Genomic DNA, 20,943 nt, shown 5'->3' on the forward strand with positions numbered 1-20,943 from the left:
TTTGTGTCCCTGAAGAGAGCCAATGAAGCAGAGAAGCAGAGGTTGGATTACAGAGGCCTGTCACAGCTGATTGATAACTTGACTCAGACCATAGCAGGAGGGTAAACGGGTTCTCTCTCTGCCTATTCACGCTGCAAATACAGACAAGGATCTCATTTTACATCAACACATCTCACAACCTCTCTGTCTATAGACACTGTAACATACTGCAGCCAGTCTATGGTAAGTCTATGGTTGCCTCATTATGGAAGTGACAATGTTTGAAATGAAATCGTCTCATGTTTACGTGTATAAAACACATACACCACATGTAATTAAAATATATAGAGAAATTTCATTTACAGGACAACTCATGATAGTCAGCTAATCTGGAGCCATGAAAATCATCCAAAAAATAGGCTACACAGATCAACACAAGAGGCATCAAAATTATTGATAGAAAAATGAAAAATGAGTCTCTATGCAGAATAAGTCCTAAATGCCCAGATTCATTCTGCCCTTGCAAACGAAAAATGAAAAAAGAAAAAGAAACAGAATATGCCACACTAGTGTTAGGCCAGGCTAAAATAAGAACTTAACCTGCTCCCCTCTCAGCTCTGCGCTCACTGCCCTGGTCTCAGTCCACGGTCATTTCAATCACAAAGTCCTGTATAACGTGCCAGGTTTGTTTTACTATTCAAAGAGCCAATACATTTGGAAGACATACTGCACCCTTGGCCTATTTCAGCACCACAAACTAGTAAATAAAAGCCGTTTGCAGAAACACACACCTGCCTACTTAGTGGTGCAGTGAGCCAGGGTAAAACGCATCAGGATAAAGAATTTACAGCCCGTACAGCACAGCCAAGGAGCAGGGATAGGTCGCAAAATCTGACAGAGCCACTCATAACAGGGGCAAAATTTTATCTTTGGGTTTCATTTCAAAACCAAGTATCACACAAAAGAGGAAATGGCATAAAAATAAAGGTATTATTGACAGGCTATTATGGAGTAATAACACTAATGATGAGTTAGTTGTCAGACCACACAAAGCCAAGGAATGCTGATAATGGGGGGGCCAAAAGTGATCATTTCTCATAAAAAATGAAAAGCAATAACTTTGGAGAATCAAAACTACCACATGACATGGTCTCAATTTTTATTGCTTTATAACATTTCCATAACATGGAAGAATAAGGACTTCATTCCCAAGGGTGTTTTAAACCTGTTGCTTGTGAGATGCTAAAATGTACAGGCCAACACATGCCAAATGTTAGTAGCTTACTTTCTCTAGGCAGAAGCAGCATGTGAAGCCAATGTCAGGGACTGAAAACAAGCAACAACTATCCAACCCATTTGACTGTTTAGTATAATTCTCTGCTATACAAGAAACAACTCAACATCAATTGCCCTTGCACAGTATTCTGTGTGGTTAAAGGAAAAGAAAAAACTTCCATATAGAATTCCAGAATCAATTCCATTCCGTCTCAGCGGCATCAAAACCACTGCATAATCAAGGTCGTTTAGAGTCACTCCCCACATGCAATCGCTGCAGGATGAACGCTAACGCTAGCTCACTGGTGTGCTATGACCTCATTACTGCTCCCGCTGTGTTCAGACAAGAAGCAGCGAGCGAGGGACGGGGGGGGGGGGGGGGGGGGGGGGGGTGCTTGTGAGTCAAGGGACCGGGGGTGTGTTCTTCAAGCCAGGGGGGCCCCGGGAGTGTTGTGATTCATATCCTAGATACCACCTCGCCTGCCGTTTGTCAACAGGGCTGTAACGCAAAGCTGGCAAGCTCGGATGCTAATGGAGCTTGACTGGCCAGATGCTGTGTCTGCCTCTCCTGGGCCATTCGCCGGTATTAGCCTGATGACGTGTGGACACGCGCCTGGAACGGCTTCTGTTTTTGCATAGCCTTTGTCAATCTCACCTCACGGTCCCAGAGTTCTCTGTTAATGACTAGGAAGGGACATTATTACTGAGGGGGATTTTTCATTCTGAGAGTTTTATAGAACCAAGCATTGGACTGAGCGCCAAAGCTTCAGTCTGTTTCAGCTGAAACCATTGTTACTGTGACTCTCAAATGAAGTTCTACTGGTCTGTTTATGAGGTTCCTGTGCAAACCTTCATTCTGTCCTATTTGTTTGGGTTTGAACACAAATAGGGCCCCTACCCTGTGTAGACACCAGCACTGCCAACTGAACACATCTTTATCTATACAGATGAAGGATAGAGAATTTGATGTGAGCGAATGATGACTTTTTTGACTGTTACCATTTGGAAATTTATGGACACAAGTTTAGATTCCCTTCCACCCACTAAATCGCCATTTGAATTGGTCTGTGCTGGATGGGACCAGCTCTGCTGCATGGACCACATTGTATGAGCAGAATTTCTGTGTGAGTTCTACACATACTCCATGCATTTATTCAAATATGTGAGATACACAAAAATTACACAAGCATCCAAACATCTTAGCATGTTAGCATTTAGCACGTTAGCATTTATCCCAAAGTAGTTTTTTGTTCATTGTGCTACAGACTATGTTAGCTGCAAATGAGTAATACCCCTTTTCCATAATCGAGCACTGAGGCCGCGCTTTTCCACTGACTAAATACTGGTGCCGGTGCCAAAAAGCTGGCACCGGCACGGCACCACAGAATTGCTAAAAGTTGGAACCACTGACGTCAGAGGCTATGCAAATAAAAACCACGCGAGAACCAATCAGTTCAGTGTTTGATGTGTTTGGTATGTGATGTTCTCTAAAGAGGCGGGAGTAACAAAAAACATCTGACCAAGTAGCGGTAGGCTAAAGGCTATTTGTAGCATGAAAATATATATATGATTAAAAGATGTTTGAGCAACAATTTGTGTCTACATCAACACGGGGTGTTGTTAACATGTTACATGAAAGTAGTCGGACCCAGAGTGGTATAAAAAGACACTCTCTCTCTTGGCTCTGGTTGGTGCAAATAGACCACTGCAGACCTTCATTTAAACACTCGTTTTAACTTTTGAGTTAGGGGACAGACTTACTATTTTCATGAATTTTGCCCCAAGAGCGTAAAGTTATAGGGCAAAATTCGTGAGGTGTTTTGCTGTGTGGAAGCCTAGCGTAAAAGTAAATTTATAAAAAGCAAGCAGATGCGTTCTGTCCGACATTATTTTTTCCCCACGGAAATTACCCAAACTTTCGCTATGTAGTGTTCGGTTCCCAAACCTGTGGAAATGCGGGCCGGTTCTCAAAAGGCACCAAGGCAGCACTGGCTCCGCACGGGCACGGGCACGGGCACGGGCACCAGCACCGTCCTAGTGGAAAAGAGCTATAAGAGTGTCAAGCTAACCGCTCGATTGCTCCTGCTTTAGACATGTTGTGGGGGGCGCTTGCCAGCATTGGTGTGTTTACACTCAGCAACTGGAGCATGACCTACAGGAAGTCACCAAGGAAAATAAGCATGGACTGAAATTTGCATCTCCCCGGTCAGAGTGGCTCAACTCTCGCATTCTAAGTCTGTATTTAAAGAATCGTTTGCAAGACCTTAAAAAGAAAAACTCTGGGAAAAGGTTCTAGAAGGTTCAAACAGAGTAAGGTGACCACTACAATTTGCAGTCGAATGAGTCGATCTATAATCTACAACAGGGTAACATAACTCAGTAGTTACAAAGAGCCGCGTAAGGTTTACCAAACTCTGATTGTATATCAAAGAGAAAACAGAAAAATTTGCATGACTTTTAGGACTTGTGCAGCGAAGCAAAGGCCACAGACTTGGAGATTCTCTAGCATGTGGTTGATTTAACATTACATTTTGTCATTTTCTTTGGCAGTGATTGGATAAGTGACAGATGATTGATGAGCTGATGATCCCACACCTCTGCGTAGTGAAAGACAGCCCATAAAATGCAGCCACTTCACAAATTGCCTGGCACTCAGCAGAAACCGTGTCACTCATTGAGAGGAACAAAAAAAATGCCTCCTCCGCTTGACAGCAATTTGTAAACTCATCTCTCCTGCAGTGATTTGCAAAGCAATGAATCTTTGGTCTAGGAGAAGCTGATTCACATGGAACCAACTGTGTTTTTCTTCCCTCTTCTTCCCCTTCGTTTTTTCTTTTCTTTCTTCTTTTTGGATTGAACAGCACTTTTCTCTCTCTCTCTCCCAGCCCCTGCTGCTTTCAAACTGAGTGTTTGAGAGAAAATGTACGGTCTGCTGCATTTTCACCCACTTAGAAATGCATTAAAACACCCCCAAAAAGAACTGCATGACAGATACTTAAAGTCCACCTTATATTTAAGTGAAATATAACAATTTTTTTTTTCATGAATGGACTGACTTCTAATCATGGTGATTGAAAAGCCCTCCAGAGACTTTTCTGAATGTATAATCTTTCAAATTTGGGAGGTTGTTATTACCATTGTAGAGCTAAGACAGTTGGTGATTTCAATGTCAAAGTACTGGGATTTTTGAACAATGTGTGGGAACTGACAATGTGGTTTACAGCCATGTCATAAGGACATGATAACTTATGCATAAATATGTAAAATATATAAATAAAATGTAAAAATACTAAAACTTTGTGAAAGTACCAAACCCCTCTATATGTCCATCATAAGGTAGCATACTTAGAGGCTACAAACTGTAAAAACACGTAAGATTTAGACAGCACCTACAATGAAGATTCAATCTCAGATTGAATTCATTTAATATTCATCCAAGTTTACTGTCACCTTTGGTCTGAGGGGTTAGATCATATCTCTCTTTCACAAATAACACTGAAAAAAGAAGACAAAACAGTCACATTCAGAGATTCTGTAGTCCTTCATTAGGAATGCCAGACAGAGCTTAAGAGCTGACAGTTTGACTCTGTGTCTGAGGTGGAACACATACGTCAGTGGGGGATTAAGAAAGACAGACCCAACAGAGAACGAGTTAAGTCATTTAAACTGAAGCCTGCACGGATGCAGCCCTGTGGTGTATGAATGGGTACAGGTACGAGAACACCAACAGTGCTGCTACAATTTGAATAAAATTCAGGCACAAACAAAACACCTGAATGAAGAGCCAGTGGAGTGGTATGGGCATAGTGTCCTCAGAATGAAATGTAATGATAGAATACAGTGACACAGTCACTAGGCTTTTACTAGCTTTCATAGTAAAACTACAGCACTGTGTTTTAATGCACTCCAAATGTGTTTTCTTATACCTATTAAGTACTTCTGTGTATTGCCAGAATTGTTAGGAGTATGTTAAAGAGATCTGAGAACTGCACTTTCTGCCACTCTACATGTGACATTTCTTTAACATGACAACTGGTGAGTTAACGCTCGGCCTATACTCATACAAAAAATGAGTCTAGACTTTTCCAGAATGTTCCTCTTCAAATGACAGGGAGTAAATGACCTCCTTGAGGCATAGTCCCTTATTTGCGTAGTCTAACTGTCATAAATTACCAGAGAAGAATGAATTCTGTGGAGAAGCAATTCTGGACACAGAACAAAGTTAAAACCGATTCCATACAAAAGTCCTTTGGTCCCTGATGTCACACTCACTGCGCAGACGTCTCAGACGTCTCTTTCTTTGGCAAAGCTGATGCACAGCTTCTCTACCGCGCAACGCATCCAGAGACCACGGTAGCTCCACCAATCATCACTCTTCTATACAACCATGCTGTAATTTACAGAGACATCTAACTTAACCTGAACTCACTCTGAGACATGAGGACACAGATAAAATGCCTTTACCTACTTGCTAACATAAGAAACTAATGCTCTACAAATCATCTGATTGACTGATGTTATCACAGTGTTGTTTACAAGAAAAGACTGATTTTATTTATAGGTATCATGAAGACCATCTGACAGTGTAAAAGCACTTGGATAAAATGTCTCCCTGTGCCCTCTTATCTATTTGCTAACATATGACTCATGTTCAAGTCATGTAATTGGTTGTGATGCAGTGCGATACAACCACAACAAGGAAGAACTATGAAATTCAAAGAACAGGAACAATGGGGCTCTGACACAGTGGATCTACCTGATCCATTACCCCTGGCAAAAGTATATATATATATATATCTTAAATATATTTTCAGTTTTCTATATTTACAATTTTGTTCTATATTTTTCCTTTTATTCTTTTTTTTTTTTAAATTATTTTCTTCGATGTTACACCACTGCACCAAATCTCTGAGACGGTGACAAATTTTGATGTCCTGATACCCTCCTTGCTATCAAGACAAAAAATTTGGCAACTATAACCCGCAAATCAGTCTCAACAACTATTTTCAAATGTTGGCTGAGATGTAACCAATAACTTAAGCATATGATTATGTGATTTAATGGGGAGATTCGAGACGTCCATGAAAACGTGCTGTGGATCCACTGGAGATGTTGGAGTGTTTGGCTGCTCTGTAAGTGATTTCTTTTTTCATCTTGAAGACTGCTATGCAAGACTTTTTTGGTTCTGTCACAGAGCTTTGATAGTTCTTGGTCTTCTGAAAAGTTCTTGTGGTTCTATTCCCTGCACACTTCTGTGGAGTCACAAATTAATCATGTAATGGCTTCAAAGTCATTAAGGACCCGAAACGTCAGTCAACTGTCTTAGCTCTTAGACAGCTAGATATTCATAAAAATGAAGGTTATCCATCAGTATGTAAAACCATAGGGGACCATAAAGTCAAAAGGATCAAATTGAATTCTCCTGCTTATTGAATTTCATTTGTCTTGCCTGCTTGTGCACGGGGAACGCACAAATGACTTCTGTAGCGAATCCTGCTGAAGTAATTAATCTGATTTTTTTTTTTTTTTTTAATCCTTGTAATCCTGTGGATATTAAAATGGAAGACCTCACTATGAACGCATCCCATGACTCTTGAAAGCAGTATATCAGCCCTGAATGAGATGCCAATGTGCTCTCTCAGCTGAGAAAAAAAACATTAGCGATTCAGCTTTGGTGGCTCGGTGCTAGCATGCGATACGACTGATTAAGGTCATTCCAATATGACTTTGTTCAGTATATCCATTACCGCTTCCCTGGCAAACAAACAAGTTTATGTGCAATTACGGCACCCACACTCATTGATACTGACCTCAAATATGCTTTCAAAACACATGTAGCATCTCAGTTTACCCCACTACATTTATTAGCCAATGGTAAACTAGTTAATGGGAGAAACTACCCCTCCCTCCACCATTACCACTAAACAGGACCCAGGAGTTTCCCTAAAAACAATCTTATTTATGACAATGTGACATTACCTATAATGACCTTGAAATAACTTTGCAACAGATAGCTACAATGGTTTTGGGCTGCAGGACAACATCAGTTCAAAATAATCGAAACATACTGGAGATGATTTAGCAGTGTTCCACTGTGGGGTTTTTTTTTTCTGAAACTCACTATATCATGAGCTTGACCAGTTTGTAATCCTTGATTTTCATGAGGCACATAACAACTTCGACTATGTTCAACCACAGGAAAAAAAAAGCCTCTAGTGCGGAGCGAGGTCTGCAGATCCACAGGAGGACAAAACAAGGTGGAGCGGTCGCATCACCCCAGGCAAGAACACTCTCCATAATCCCACAGGTCCATGGCTGCTTTTGTATAGAGGACAGTCATGGCTGGAAGGAGACTGCCCATGACCTCTGCCTTTGATTCTATGAATAGTGTTTATACCCCTGGCCCCAGTGCTATGGCTACTGTAACAGGCATGGAGAGGGTTAGAGGGAGGAGAAGGAATGTTAAAAAGGTCAGGTGTCGCCGACAGATTATTCCTTAAAAATTAACCACCTACAATGGCCCCCACACTAGGGGATGTGGTGCATTAACATTAATGATTACTCCTCGCATGACGTTTTTAATGAAGTCAGTGCAGATCTCAGCGTTTATCCATCTCTGTCACATTCTTTTTCCCTGACCGTACAGCCATCCGTGCAGCAGAAGTAGAGTCAACAGAGGTCTAGATTCCAATTACAGATAGTCCGGCCATTACTCACAGAACGCAGCACTCCTTTTTACAGAGACTGTTATTGGAGAATGAGACTTTTTTTCCGGGGGCGATGTGTTTTACCCTGGTGGGAAGATGACACTGCTAAATTGTGGCATAGTTTAGCCTAAGGAATCTGTAAGTGAATTCGTCGACACAATGCCCACGAGCGATGAGAAAACAGCCTGTCCGAGAGACAGCCTCTTACATCAGATAAAGCAAAACAGATTCACTTCATTCGGCTACCTCACTCACTCACTCACTTTTCCCTTATGGAGATAACATCAGAAGATACAGGAAAGTTTCAGGGAAAAAAACAAAGAAGGGCTTTTGTCTGTCAACAATATTTTAGAGAGTGCAGCCACAAATTCAAAGACACATAAACAATGAACAAGGGAGAGCAGGATCCCAACTAGAGCTGTGAATTTACTAAATGTAACACAGGCAAGGCATTAGACTTGCATTATCCAGACGGGCCCCAGATCGACTCTCAAATCTTTTATCCAGCTGAAGTAAAAACGAAAGGTTCTTTCATTTTAAGAATGAAAGGGCTTTTTTTCTTTTCCATAAGGATGAGAAGCATCTCAATGATCAAACAAATAGAGAGTGTCTGATGATGCTCCTTGAACGGAACTACAAAAGCATCCCCACAATGAGAGAGAGGCTTTTTAGAGATTTTACAATGGGCTGTGCCGCTGCTCCCTGTGCTTTGCCTGGGCAACACTTTCACTATGACACGATGGATTTCCACTGCTGAAGGGGCATATTAATGACAGCATCTGCATACAGTCGAGATTAAATTATGATGGGTAATGGTGGGCATTTTGTCCTTGGGGACATTCTACCAGTCCAGCCCCCCCTCCCCAAGTTTGCTTTTGTGCATTTTACATTATCATGTAGCGACGCGTTTTTCTAATCTGTTTGCTCCTGTCTAAGAATTAAATTGTCTTTTGATTGCCTCTCACAAACCCAAAACAGTTTTACTGCAATGTTTCATCGGTGTAATAAATAAATAGAAAGACTCTACAAGATATCTGTAACTGAGCCATTCGGTCAAATGGGTGCCATCCCCAGGACATTATATGTATAAATATGCATGAACATTAACTGTAACATAGATTTTATTATTAAGCAAAGTGTCCTGCACATTGATCTAATTGCAAATTTAAGATATATAATTTAAAACATTAATAAAAACTACCAAGAGCACTGGAAAACTGGTATCTGTTACCTGTCCCTGCTCTCTAACACTACATTTTACCATGGAATATAATAATTAAAATCCTTCAGAAATGTGTTTTTTTGTATTGTTGTGTGACTCCATATCCCATCCATGCTTTAGATAATTATTTTTTCATAAGAAATTCATAATGTTTTAGTCAAAATACAGATTTTAGTTATGTCCCCAGGTTTTCATTCAGTCCAGTTATCCTAACACATTCCCTCCTCTGAAAATTTTGGAACATTCTACAAGTAACATGTTCAACAGGAAGTTATATCATCTGGATCTTCTGAAGGCCATGGGAAGACCAAAAGTAAGTTCTCTCATTTTTTCTTCTGTATATTTGATGATATTGTAACTATGACTTAGAAGGTCAATCACAACATACTGTCCTGTTACCTAACTATTTCTTAGATGTTATTTGTTTATTTTAAAAATGCTCATTTTTGGTAAATCATTAGAATGTGCTCAATATCCTCATGCTATTGGCATGGACATAATGTGGCTATATTTCATGTATTTGCTGATTCTATGCTAAAAACTCAGTCCTCTAACTGTTACTTTACTGGTAACAGGACTGAGAAAAATGCAACCATCCTCTGCTTAAAAACCTTGTAAAAAATGAAATAAAGTTGCCTGAGATTGACCACTACACATTATGAATAGTTAAATATATGTGTTATTGAAAAAAGATTTAAAAAAATGAAATTTAATTTGGAAGAGTTACAACAAGCAAATGGTATCCATTCAACGGAATGGCTCTAGTTCTACCAAGAATAATACTTTACAGACATCTGTAAGAAAGCACCAGATTTGATCCTCTTACCAAAGTAAATGCCAGACTATCAAACCACACTTGCTATTTATTGCTTGTTAGGTACCTCGAATGCCACAGATGGCTGTATTTGATAGCCTGTGCCAAGGATTAGTCTGCCGCTAAACCAACTGAGGCTCATTTGCTTGTTGTCCTTTTAGGCCTGTATCGTTGATTGATTTATTTATTTGTTTTATGTATTACATTTGTTTATCTAGGCCTATTACTCTGATACGTCCTTAACTGAGACCACATTATCTACATTAGGATAATCTGCCTTTTGTATGCATTTGATTTTCTCATTATGTAATTATTGCCCTTGTGACCAGAAACAGGAAGTAAAAAGGACAGTAACGAACAATTTACTACTAAGCTGCAGACAGCCCCTGTGGGAGCTAAAAGTGTTGTACATAGTGAAAGTGTCAAGGAGCCTTTACTTCTACACAAACCAACAGTATTACTTAGCATTTACAGTTAATACCTGTAGCCCGCATGTGTGAACTTACAGAGTAGATCGCACCTCTAGAAAGTAAGACGCAATACGGATATGTCGGCATTAAAATATCAGGTACTCTCGCTTTCTTTTTGCGGTTAACTAACACCGGAAAAGGAAGAGGGGAACAGCAGCTGACAACAAGGAGCTTCTCTTTACCCTCTTTTCATGGTGCGACAGCTCTGCAGCTGTCGGCTAAATTAACAAGTGTCAGAAGCGACATTTGCCTGCCAAACTCCACTCTCTCCTGCCACCGGACCCGCCTACAGTGCTAATGATGAAAACGAAGAAGAACTGAAAGGCCATTTGCAAAGGGGAAATAAGAGTTTCCCTTCATTAAATATGAAGCTGGGATAGAGAACAGGTGCAGTGCTAGGCAGCCCTCAACGGACGTGAGAATAAGGCTGCTTGCTAACAGTCCAGCACAGTCAGAGAAGTGGGCCACCAACCGCAGCCCACTGCTCCAGTGCAATGATTGTGGTGCTAGGGGACTGACCGTTGGGGGAGCCGAATACAAGTCTCATAAAAGAAGCTGAGGTAGTTTAAATGTGTCTAGGCTGGTTAGGATCCAGATTCATATTATGAGAATGACAGTGCAGTAGGAGTAGCCTATGTTTCAATCTATTTACTAAACAGTGTAGTAGAGGTGTCCTCAGCCAATTTAGAATTGAGTCTCTCTCTCTCTGTGAGTGTGTGTATGTTACTACATAGTGTAAAATAGGCAGACATTATTATTATAAAATGGGTGTGAATAAGGTGGCAATATCCATCACATCATAATTTGCAAAAACTTTATTTGAGCATATCTTGTACACTTATTCATTTCTTTACCGATCGATTGAATCACAAGAACCTAGACTGCCTGAATAAATTCATGAGGGTGGCTATACGGTTTTGCCAAGACTAAACTAACCATTTTGATGCCTGTGCATTGGAGTGGAATGATAAGTCTATCAGCAGTGCTACGGTGAGTGTATCAGCAAACATGCAGATTTCTACCACAACTCATTTTGAAGATGGAAAATGAATAATTCATTTTGCAGACACAACTCAGCTTGACCACTGTGATCTTATCTTGTAAGCATTTAGGCGTCAGCTTTGAGAGGCTGAAACAACAACAGAAACAGCCTCTTCTTAAACAGCTGAAAGCATTGCTTACTTCTCAAACAGTAGGATACTCTTAACATCCAAACACTGACTTCTAAAGGCATATCGTTATGCATTTCCTCTGACAAACAATTGGTTTTCCCTGTGAGCAGCAAATAATGCTTTGTACAGTCCTTTGAATCATGTTTCGTGATTAAAAAACCTTTTATTTATTTATTCATATTTAATCCAATAGGATGTTTTTTCTTTGAAACTGATCTGATACATTTTTTGAAAGTGCCTGTGCCAGCAGCTATAAATCAGCAGTGATTAATTTGTGCGATTGTGTGGAGGTGGTAAGTGGTTGCCTCGTCCCAAAAGCCTACAGGGACCCACATGCAGATTCTGGAAGGTGAACAATCAAAACAAATTACAGTTTTCCATTCAATCTGCCATATTACAGCCATCTTTATAATGAGGTAACTGAAGACACTTGCCTGCCAATACTGATATGTTACTCATGAAAACACAGGTCGGCTCAGCTGCTATGGGAGGTCTCCTCGGATTTAAACACTGATCCAACAACCATGGAAGTTATTCCTACTGGTGCAAATATTACCACACCTACACTTCACAAAAAGTGTCACATGTTTGTTGACAGCCAGGTGTGTGTGTGTGTGTGTGTGTGTCTCCCTCCCTCTTTCCTTCTCTCTCTCTGTCACTCTCTCTTTCTCTGTCATCTGTCCATCACCTGACTCAGTCAGCCTCTGAGTGCAAAAAGATCCAGGCTCCTGGAAAGCAAATAAGCAGTAGCCTGTCTGACTGTCCTTAACTCATCTGGACGGCACATCCCTGGGGAGGGAGGACCCTCCGCCGGGGCCTCGCCTCTTCTCTCTCCGATATCCTGATTAAAATGGAAAATAATCTCTGGAGAGAAGTAAGAAGGCTGAGAGGAATTTCACAACTAATGCCTCATGTATCTTCAACGGTACATTGTTGCAAAACCTCATTTCATATGCGAAAGACGCTGTTAAGAGATCAATAAACATCGATTTGGAAATACAGACACAACTTAAAGCAGTTGAATATAAAAGTTGTTTCGTGCGAGTAGATTTCCTGAAGGAGTTTATAGTATGTTCAGATTTGAATTTAATCCCATGGTTTCAGTTCAAAATTTAATTAATTCCCATTACAGTTCTTCAGAACCTGCATATACGTTTTAACATTTGTTCTCTTAAACCAACTGGAAATGGTTTGAAATGGTTTGTACAGAACGCATAATTTGGCTTATCTGCAGTGATGATGTCTCAGAGAGCTGGTTCAGTGCAGACAATGCCATCTTTTCCTCAGCATCGAATGCTAATCCATTTGATCACGTGTGAGAGAGCACATTAATTTCTAATATCCTAAAACGTGACGACAAATCATGGTTTAGGATATGTAGAAGTGGATGTTGCATAAATTGTCAGGCAGACTTGCAAAAGACACATGAGAGCGGCACTGCATTAGTAACACATTAGCAACAGTGGATTTTTTCAGAAAGGGCAGGAACTTTTACAGGTGTGCTTCAGCAAGGAAAACCAATTACTTTATCTGTTGAATAATGTTAGCTACCAGAATCCAAAGCTGTAGTATGGCCAGTGTACAAGTGGAGAAGAGAATAACTTAAAGACTGCGAGTGTGACGTGTTTTGCACACAGACTACTCCGTCTTGTCATGGTAACAGAAAAATATATCCAGTTAAATGACCAATTCAATGAATGAAATGCAAGGCGAAATCTTGGTTACCTCTAAAGTCTAAATGCTGCATGGGTTTTATATAATGAGAATTCAGATTGTATTTTTCAAAATTACACATGAACTTCAATGTGCTGACAGATTTGTCACCCTTAAAGAGTCTAAGCAAGGGCCATGAAGCAGGCAACTTGTGCCCGTCTCGGGTGTGGCTACAGTGAGTACGGTCAATGAGCCAATCAATCTCATCACGTGACTACATGCACAGGGCAGACTTGACCGAACGAAATTCACAAAAATATCTGGAGAGAGGTCCTCAGGTAAAAGGAGATGCAGAAGCAACTATCTGGCCCATGCACAGATTGACGAGCATTGATTATTCGTATTCATGGACGATGTTTGAGCAAAATGTGTAAAATAAACACTATGCAAACGAAGATTCGCACGTTTACGGGGGCATAGGCTACTGTTCGAGATGGTCAAGTGGACCTATCGCACCTCTTTCGCAATGATGCCACACACTACGGTTTCCCTCGACAGTCTGTATTTTTATTTCATTCAAAGAATCCCTTTATACTTTAAATATTTTTGCCTTTTCCAATAATTTGGGAGGGGGGGAAATCACAGACATGAAAGGCTATGTTGACTATCGCAGAATCGCAAGGAAATACCGGACTGACAGCATAATTAGTTTCCCTGAAGTGTGTTTCAGTTAAAAAAAAAAATCTAATTTTATCCGAATTATTGAAGCCAAAATAATGTTGTTATTGCTCTTGAATTTAATAGCTATACAGCAAGTTCATGTAATACAACTAAAATCTAAACTCACGTCTCGGAAGCGATTCCAGTGTTTTATCTTGCGGCTATATTGCGATATGGTTGAGAGCCATTGCTCGTCTTCCATAAAATTCCCAGCACTCTCTGCCTCTTTCCCGCTTTTGGCATCTCCTTGCATCGAAGATCCGGCCAGCGTCAGGACCAGCACCTGCAGGCATATTAAATGTCTCATCCCGGCTATGGATGTGGGGACGGTTCGCTCAGAGAACTGGATTTTCCTTCCGATTATCTTTCTTCTCCTCGCGTCAAGATGTAGCCTACACGGTGTGGTCTGCACACGCTGAGTACGAACCTGATAAAGATTTCTCTCGCAAGCTCGCAGCGCGCATAGGCTGACTGAATGAAAGCAGGCAGGAGGAGGAAGAGGCGACGAAGGGGGGTGGTGGGGGCGGGAGGGTGAAGAACAACTGGCACTTCGATTCCCTTCGTCAACAAAGTCTGATTCAATCTACAGACAGCGTAACCGCGCATTCACAAAATTATTCATCATTGTTTGATGCCTTACGACGCAATGAATGGAGTTTAAGTCGTAATAAAGTTCAAAGGAAGAGAACGGCAAAACGCCCTATAATTTCCTGCCTTACTGTGAATACACCTTTTTGTGAAGATAGGCATTTTCAGTTTGGGCTACATGTTACGCACATAAGTTTGTAGATTAAAATGTATTAGAGAAGGCCATGGGGTTTAGTTCTTGCACCCGCTTTTAAAAGCACAGGAACCAGTATCTTAAGGCACTAATCGAAATAGGCATACAAACACCAAACATAATCGGTGAGATTTAACATCAGACGAAAAATTAGTCCCACCTCTAAATGTTGCTTAACCTTTTGTTTAGAGAGCTACTTAGAATCTACTTCTACAAAATTTGGTGGGGAGGCTTAAAAGCTTTTTTTCTGGTGTCTTTACTGTACACACCTATCAAATTCAGCTGGTGGTAGTCACTGTCTTACCTAGATGTTATTGCTAACAATGGCAATGGCAAGAGGCTGTAACTTGTTGAGAAAGATTACAGCTAACCCACAAGGACTCCCCTCTCTCTCTCTCTCTCTCTCTCTCTCTCTCTCTCTCTCTCTCTCTCTCTCTGTCTATCTCTGTCTGTCTCTCCTCATTCATGTCTTTAAAGCCTATCTGTCTTTCCATATTCCTGTGTGTCCATCTGGCAATGAGGAGTCCAACTGCCAGTGTCTAACAAGCATTCACAAAGCTCTGAACGGCATGTCAAAACACAAAAACAGACAGTAGAGCTGTCAACACACGCAGCACGCTAATAGAAAAATCAGTGAGATGGTTAAGTCAGGGAAGACAGCCAAGACCACCTGCTGAGTATACTGAGACCATATAAATCTGACTGCATTCAAACTCAGATTATATGTCTTTCCCATTCATTGCATGGTATTAAATGGATAGCCACTGACAGAGCTTGTTGAATCCTTCAAAACACAAAACATGATTTTACACTATTGTAATACATGAGAAATGGGAAATAGAAATAATCTAATATACAGGCTTATCATTATTATTAGGACATAGAAGTGAGGTAAGCAATCGCTTCAGAGCATGATAGCATGTGTTTTTACATGTTACTGGCATGTTATTGATATGAAAGGAAAAGTGTTCATTAAACATCAGTATTCTGTTTTTCTGTGAACCCTGGAACAGAATGATATGCTATATAAGGCAGTATAAATCCCTTAAAAAATGGTGAATCAGGTAATATACACAAGGAGCAGAAAACCACAAATTATAGAAGTTCTACATGAAAAGCCTTTGAGCTCTACCTGAATTCTCCAGATCATTTTACATTCCCAAATATGTCCACAGACACACCCAAGCCCTTTAGTCTTTGGATGACCCCAGATCAATGTAAACACAGTTAAATCATAATCCATCCAACATGGGCTGTACATGAGTGTGAGTTCAAAGTAACACAGCCTATGGGACCATCAAACCCAAGGTTTATCTACAGTGATGAGCGATACAACATGTTCAGGAGATTAAAGGAGACATTAGAAACTGGAGCGTATGAAGACTCAGGGGCGGGTGGCCGTAATCCATACCGTGTGGTCACATCCTCCTACGCGTCCATGGCTGTAAAATTGTAGTCTGATATAATCTCAGGTTTAGCTTTAAGGGTCTGTGAGATGTAATCCTTAAGGAATGCAGTATTATTATCACACAGCCTCCATTTCAGTGAGTAAACATGTCATTTCGTGTCGTGTCAGTGAGTGAAAGTGCTGTCGGTTTAAACGATGTCAGTGAAATTAACGCTGAGGGACAGACCCTGGAGAATGACATTACGCCGGGAGGAATCTCTCACTGCGTGTCGCCTTTCACAGAAAAGTGAGACTCTGGAGATGAGAGGTGGAAAAGAGACTTTAATTGATGCTGTATAAGAGTATCGTCTAGCCTACATCTCTCTCGCTCCTTCTCTATCTGTCACTCTCTCTCTCCCTCCCTCCCCATGTCTCTCTCTCTCTCTATCTGTGTCTCTCCCTCTATCTCTTTCCCTTTCTATCACTCCCTCTTTCTCCTTCCTCTCTCACTTTGTCTCCTTCTTTCTCTCCTTCCTTGCCTCTCTCTCTCTCTCTCTCTCTCTCTCTCTCTCTCTCTCTCTCTCTCTCTCTGGATGACTTAGCGAAATCCTGTGAGGGCAGCAGTCATCCAATCTACTGAATGACTTCAGGATGTGGATGCCAGGTGCTCTGATGCAGACCTTCCCCAGTGACAAAATAGTATACTTTAACATGATTTCAGCTTACCGGTGATATCTTTCCCCTGCTTAATTGAGGTTTGAATATGCTTTTTAAACGTTTTCAAGGTCAGCTAGGTGAGAAAATTTGTGTTTGAGCTATGTTTTCAGGAAATCTGCGTAGTTTTGAAATATCTCTTTTATGTTAAAACCATATTCCAACAAGGTATGCTAAACATACCGTATACTGTAAATATATTTGAAGAGTATAAAGAGGTAGCACTTCAAGCATATCTTAAAAGAAGCCAATGGGCTATCACTAATGATCGTGAGCCCTGTCGTCTAATTGGCTGATGGACTCTGAGGCTCACTGGTATCTCACATTTCATTGGATGTAACCAACTGTAACTGTGATTATGTTTTATATCATTATGTGTAACTTCTCCTATGTCTTTGTAAAAGCAGTAAATTTGACCTTTTGGATAAACAAAGGTGTGTATCATTCCAGCAGGCTATAATCACATTCTCGCCAACCTCAGAAAAGAGACTTTATTAGTTCTTCCCCTAAACATAGACAATAAAATTGAAGATTGAGACACTGAGAAAAGAATTACAGTAATACGGAACAATGAGTGTTAGAATGTGTAAGAACGAGGAGATAATTTCATATTGTTTGTGTACATGCATAGTATTACAAACAGGCGTTGTTATTGCTTTGTAAATTTAGCTTTTTTTCATTAATTAATTAAAGGACTAAATAAAATACAGTTAATATTCTCAATGCATTGAAAGTGTGTTGTTAAGAACATATAGAATGTGATGTTTTCATAATAATGAGTTTAATTGGTTTGATGAGTTTACACTTCTGTCACACATGCGAGAACACATTATACAGACGTCTGGCAAAGCACTAAAATAAAGCACTAAAAAAAAAAAAAAAAATCAGAGAAGAAAAAGCTCCAAGGCAGTGTAAATATCTCTGCATAACAAAAAGCCACAAATAAAAAACCATCCCTTTTCTTTTAGCATTCTCTTAACAGACTGAGTGAGAAAAATTGCTATCTGTTCGATAAACACTTTAATAACATATCTCTAAAAATCCAGTGCAAGATAATAATAGGGTTTATTCAGCTATTAATCAGATGTGGGCTAACTGAATTTTAAACAGCTAAGCATTATTTACTTAAAGACCTAGTTTAAGAAATTATTTAATTAATTAATTAGCAGGGTTTTTTCTTTTCATTTTGTTTTTGGAGGGGGGTCCCATCATAAATATGCAATCATTTTCATGACAGACCTGTTTCAGTTTGAAAGAGAAATTAATCTGGTTCATTTTGGAAGCCATATCACCATGACAACCACACAAAAGGCCATTCATGCAGGAACTTGCTTGACGGCATACAACGCACTTGAGAGGTAGATGCATGAGCAATTAACAAAATAATAGAGAAAACAATAAAGACAAAACAATTGTCCAAAGAAGGGAATATCTGTACTGTTTTTGAGATTTAGAGCAGGCAGAACAAAACCATTTTCATGTTTCGGAATCCACACTCTACACAGTCCACTTTAATGAGAGTGGTTAGGGTGATGGAGAAACTTATCAATGTTTTTGGTGTCAGAAAACATTGTTTTCTTTTCCAGGCTTTCCTACTTTAAAAGGGAAATGAAATACAGTCTCCTTTATCTGCTCAATAATGACGAATGGGACTTTGAGTGAGTGTGTTGATGTTACTGAGTCTGAAACATGTGGGAGGTGAGGAGAGGAGAGATATGACTGCAGAACTTATGATTCTTTTATCAACCCATTCATTCAGCAGTGTAGGCAGAGATACACTCACACACATACACACACTCACACAGACACACACACACACACACACACACACACGCACACAGACACACACACACTCATACACACACACGCACACACACACGCACACACTCATACAAAAACACACACGCGCACACACGCGCACACACACACACACACACGCACATATTTAACCTTGCTGCCCCCTTTAATAATCACAGCACAAAAACTGAATTTATCTGAGTGAAGACTCTCTTTGAGCAGACATATCTTATAGAAATGATTCAGCTTAGAACTGTTGCCTCATACCAAACACACATGAGAAATCAACTGCACAACAGTAAAAGAAAAAGCCAAGGCCAGACAAATATATCTGAAAGATTCTCTGTAGATTTCTTAACTCATGTGAGAATAAAGAGGTTTTTATTGGTGAAGTCTCAATGTAACATTGATATGTTGTGCCTTTTAGCATTTCATGAGACCGGCAGTGCTGATATAACCCCAGGAAACCTCAAAGAATGAGATGAAGCAGAAGATGATAATGACGTGGGGAAACCTCACACAGAAGCCAACAGAACATTCAGCTGCACTGCAATCAATGGAGGGTTCACCCCACAGCGCAGTGCTTACTTCCTCTGGACCCTGTCTTAAGTCTCTCCTTCAGTTACAAGGTTCCTATGGTCGACCAGTGAACCACTCTCTGGCCTGTAGTAGGTGTTCTTCTTTGTGCCTCTGACAGCAGTCATTCAAACCCATGTTGTTTTGTTTCTGAGTCCGCTTATGGATTAGGCAGCTGACAGGCATCAACATGGGTACACACACACATGCACATGTATGCACATGCACCCACACTCATAAATGTCCTACACTATGAGGATTTTAACAAAATGCCTCCTCTGAGAAATCTGTGTTTTCAAATCATTCACTTCGTTACCACAGATGTCTCAAAGAAAAAAAATAGCAGTTCACCACTATTGTGAGGTCTAATTTGTTACTATGCTGTTTCTAATGACATAATCACCAGTGCAGTCCCAGCACTACCAACAAGTTCAGTGACAATTACTAATAAAGGTTGTCATGGTTTTAGTTTACTTTTTTAATGCAGATCGATGCAGCAGGAGCCAACGCAGCAGTGCTGACTACGTAAGCACGCTTACAGTGACTGAGTCAAGGTGTGACGGGTAAGCAGAACAGAGTCCCATCTCAGCTAACATACTGTACCTGTGAGCTATCCAGGTCAAATCAGCCAGCTAGTCTTAGATATTCAAACATGCAACGTTAACATTTTGCCATCTCATTCTCAGTGGGAGATTGTGATTCTATAGCTTTCAGCATAAGAAAACAATGATGTAAACTTATGTGGCTTGCTATGTGTGTTCTTCGTTCACAAATATCCACTATTATTCATGTCCTACACGTGTATTCAGAGGGGAGAGAATGTGTGATGCTCTGTCTATAGAATCTATTAAAAATAACCTATAGAATAGAAACACGGGATACTTAATAACATCTGGAATACTTCCACATGTTTATAATCACCTTACAATAAAATTACTTTCAATCTGACTGCTGTCAAAGTGATGTGAAATTCCTCTATTTATTATATGTCTTTCATCATGGTGGCCATTGAATCATCTCTCTCTGGCCCTTTTCTCTCAGGTCATTAATGTCAGTCTCTAAAATGTAAATCGTAAATGCAATGTAAATATAACACCAAGAGAAACCTGGGCTAGTGATAAACTTGTTTAAAATCTGCAGTGATGGTAACATTGGGGCAGTCGTCCATTCATCTTAACAAAATAACACCATCTCAGTCAGAACGACTTCTCTAAACTTCATCAATCAGAGAAACAGTAGACAGAAGGAATGTGGCACGGTCTGGCTTAAACAGCTTCAGAGCTTTTAAAGCTTCAGAGAAGAGTAACTGCCAGAGTTTGTGACCTTGATTCTTTTCAGAGAACCAAATGTTTTGAATCCATTCAACTAAAAGATTCGTTCTCATCAACTGATTCGTTCACTGACACTTCCAGTTTGCCCAAGATGAGCTCTAAGCACCCTGACCATTTTGCTTTTTGGTGCTTTGAGTCCTCGGTGTTGACTTGTAATATATTGCAAAACAAACTTAGTTAAAAATATAAACTGGAAAAAGAGTTTGGGTCCAACCACAAAAATTCTTCCTAACTAATAAGGTAAAAGTGGTTTCTTTTAAATTAATTCATGAATTTTACCCTGTTGGACACCTCTTGCAGAAGTGTGGAAGTTATAAAGATGTTAAGTGTTCTTTTTGCGAATTG

The 20,943-nt window shown here is 40.1% G+C and overlaps 1 protein-coding gene across 1 annotated transcript in view; it reads right to left on the reverse strand.

The window, feature by feature from the left end:
• LOC115813060 (testican-2) overlaps positions 1–14,265 on the reverse strand; it is a 36,024-nt gene extending 21,759 nt beyond the window's left edge. Inside the window, exon 1 of the mRNA XM_030775651.1 lies at positions 14,140–14,265. Within this exon, the coding sequence (XP_030631511.1) occupies positions 14,140–14,265 (126 nt within the window). The remainder of the gene's footprint in view (positions 1–14,139) is intronic.
• Positions 14,266–20,943: the final 6,678 nt, after the last annotated feature.

The sequence above is a fragment of the Chanos chanos genome, chromosome 5 (genome assembly GCF_902362185.1).
Source record: "Chanos chanos chromosome 5, fChaCha1.1, whole genome shotgun sequence".
In the NCBI taxonomy this organism is placed as follows: domain Eukaryota; kingdom Metazoa; phylum Chordata; class Actinopteri; order Gonorynchiformes; family Chanidae; genus Chanos; species Chanos chanos.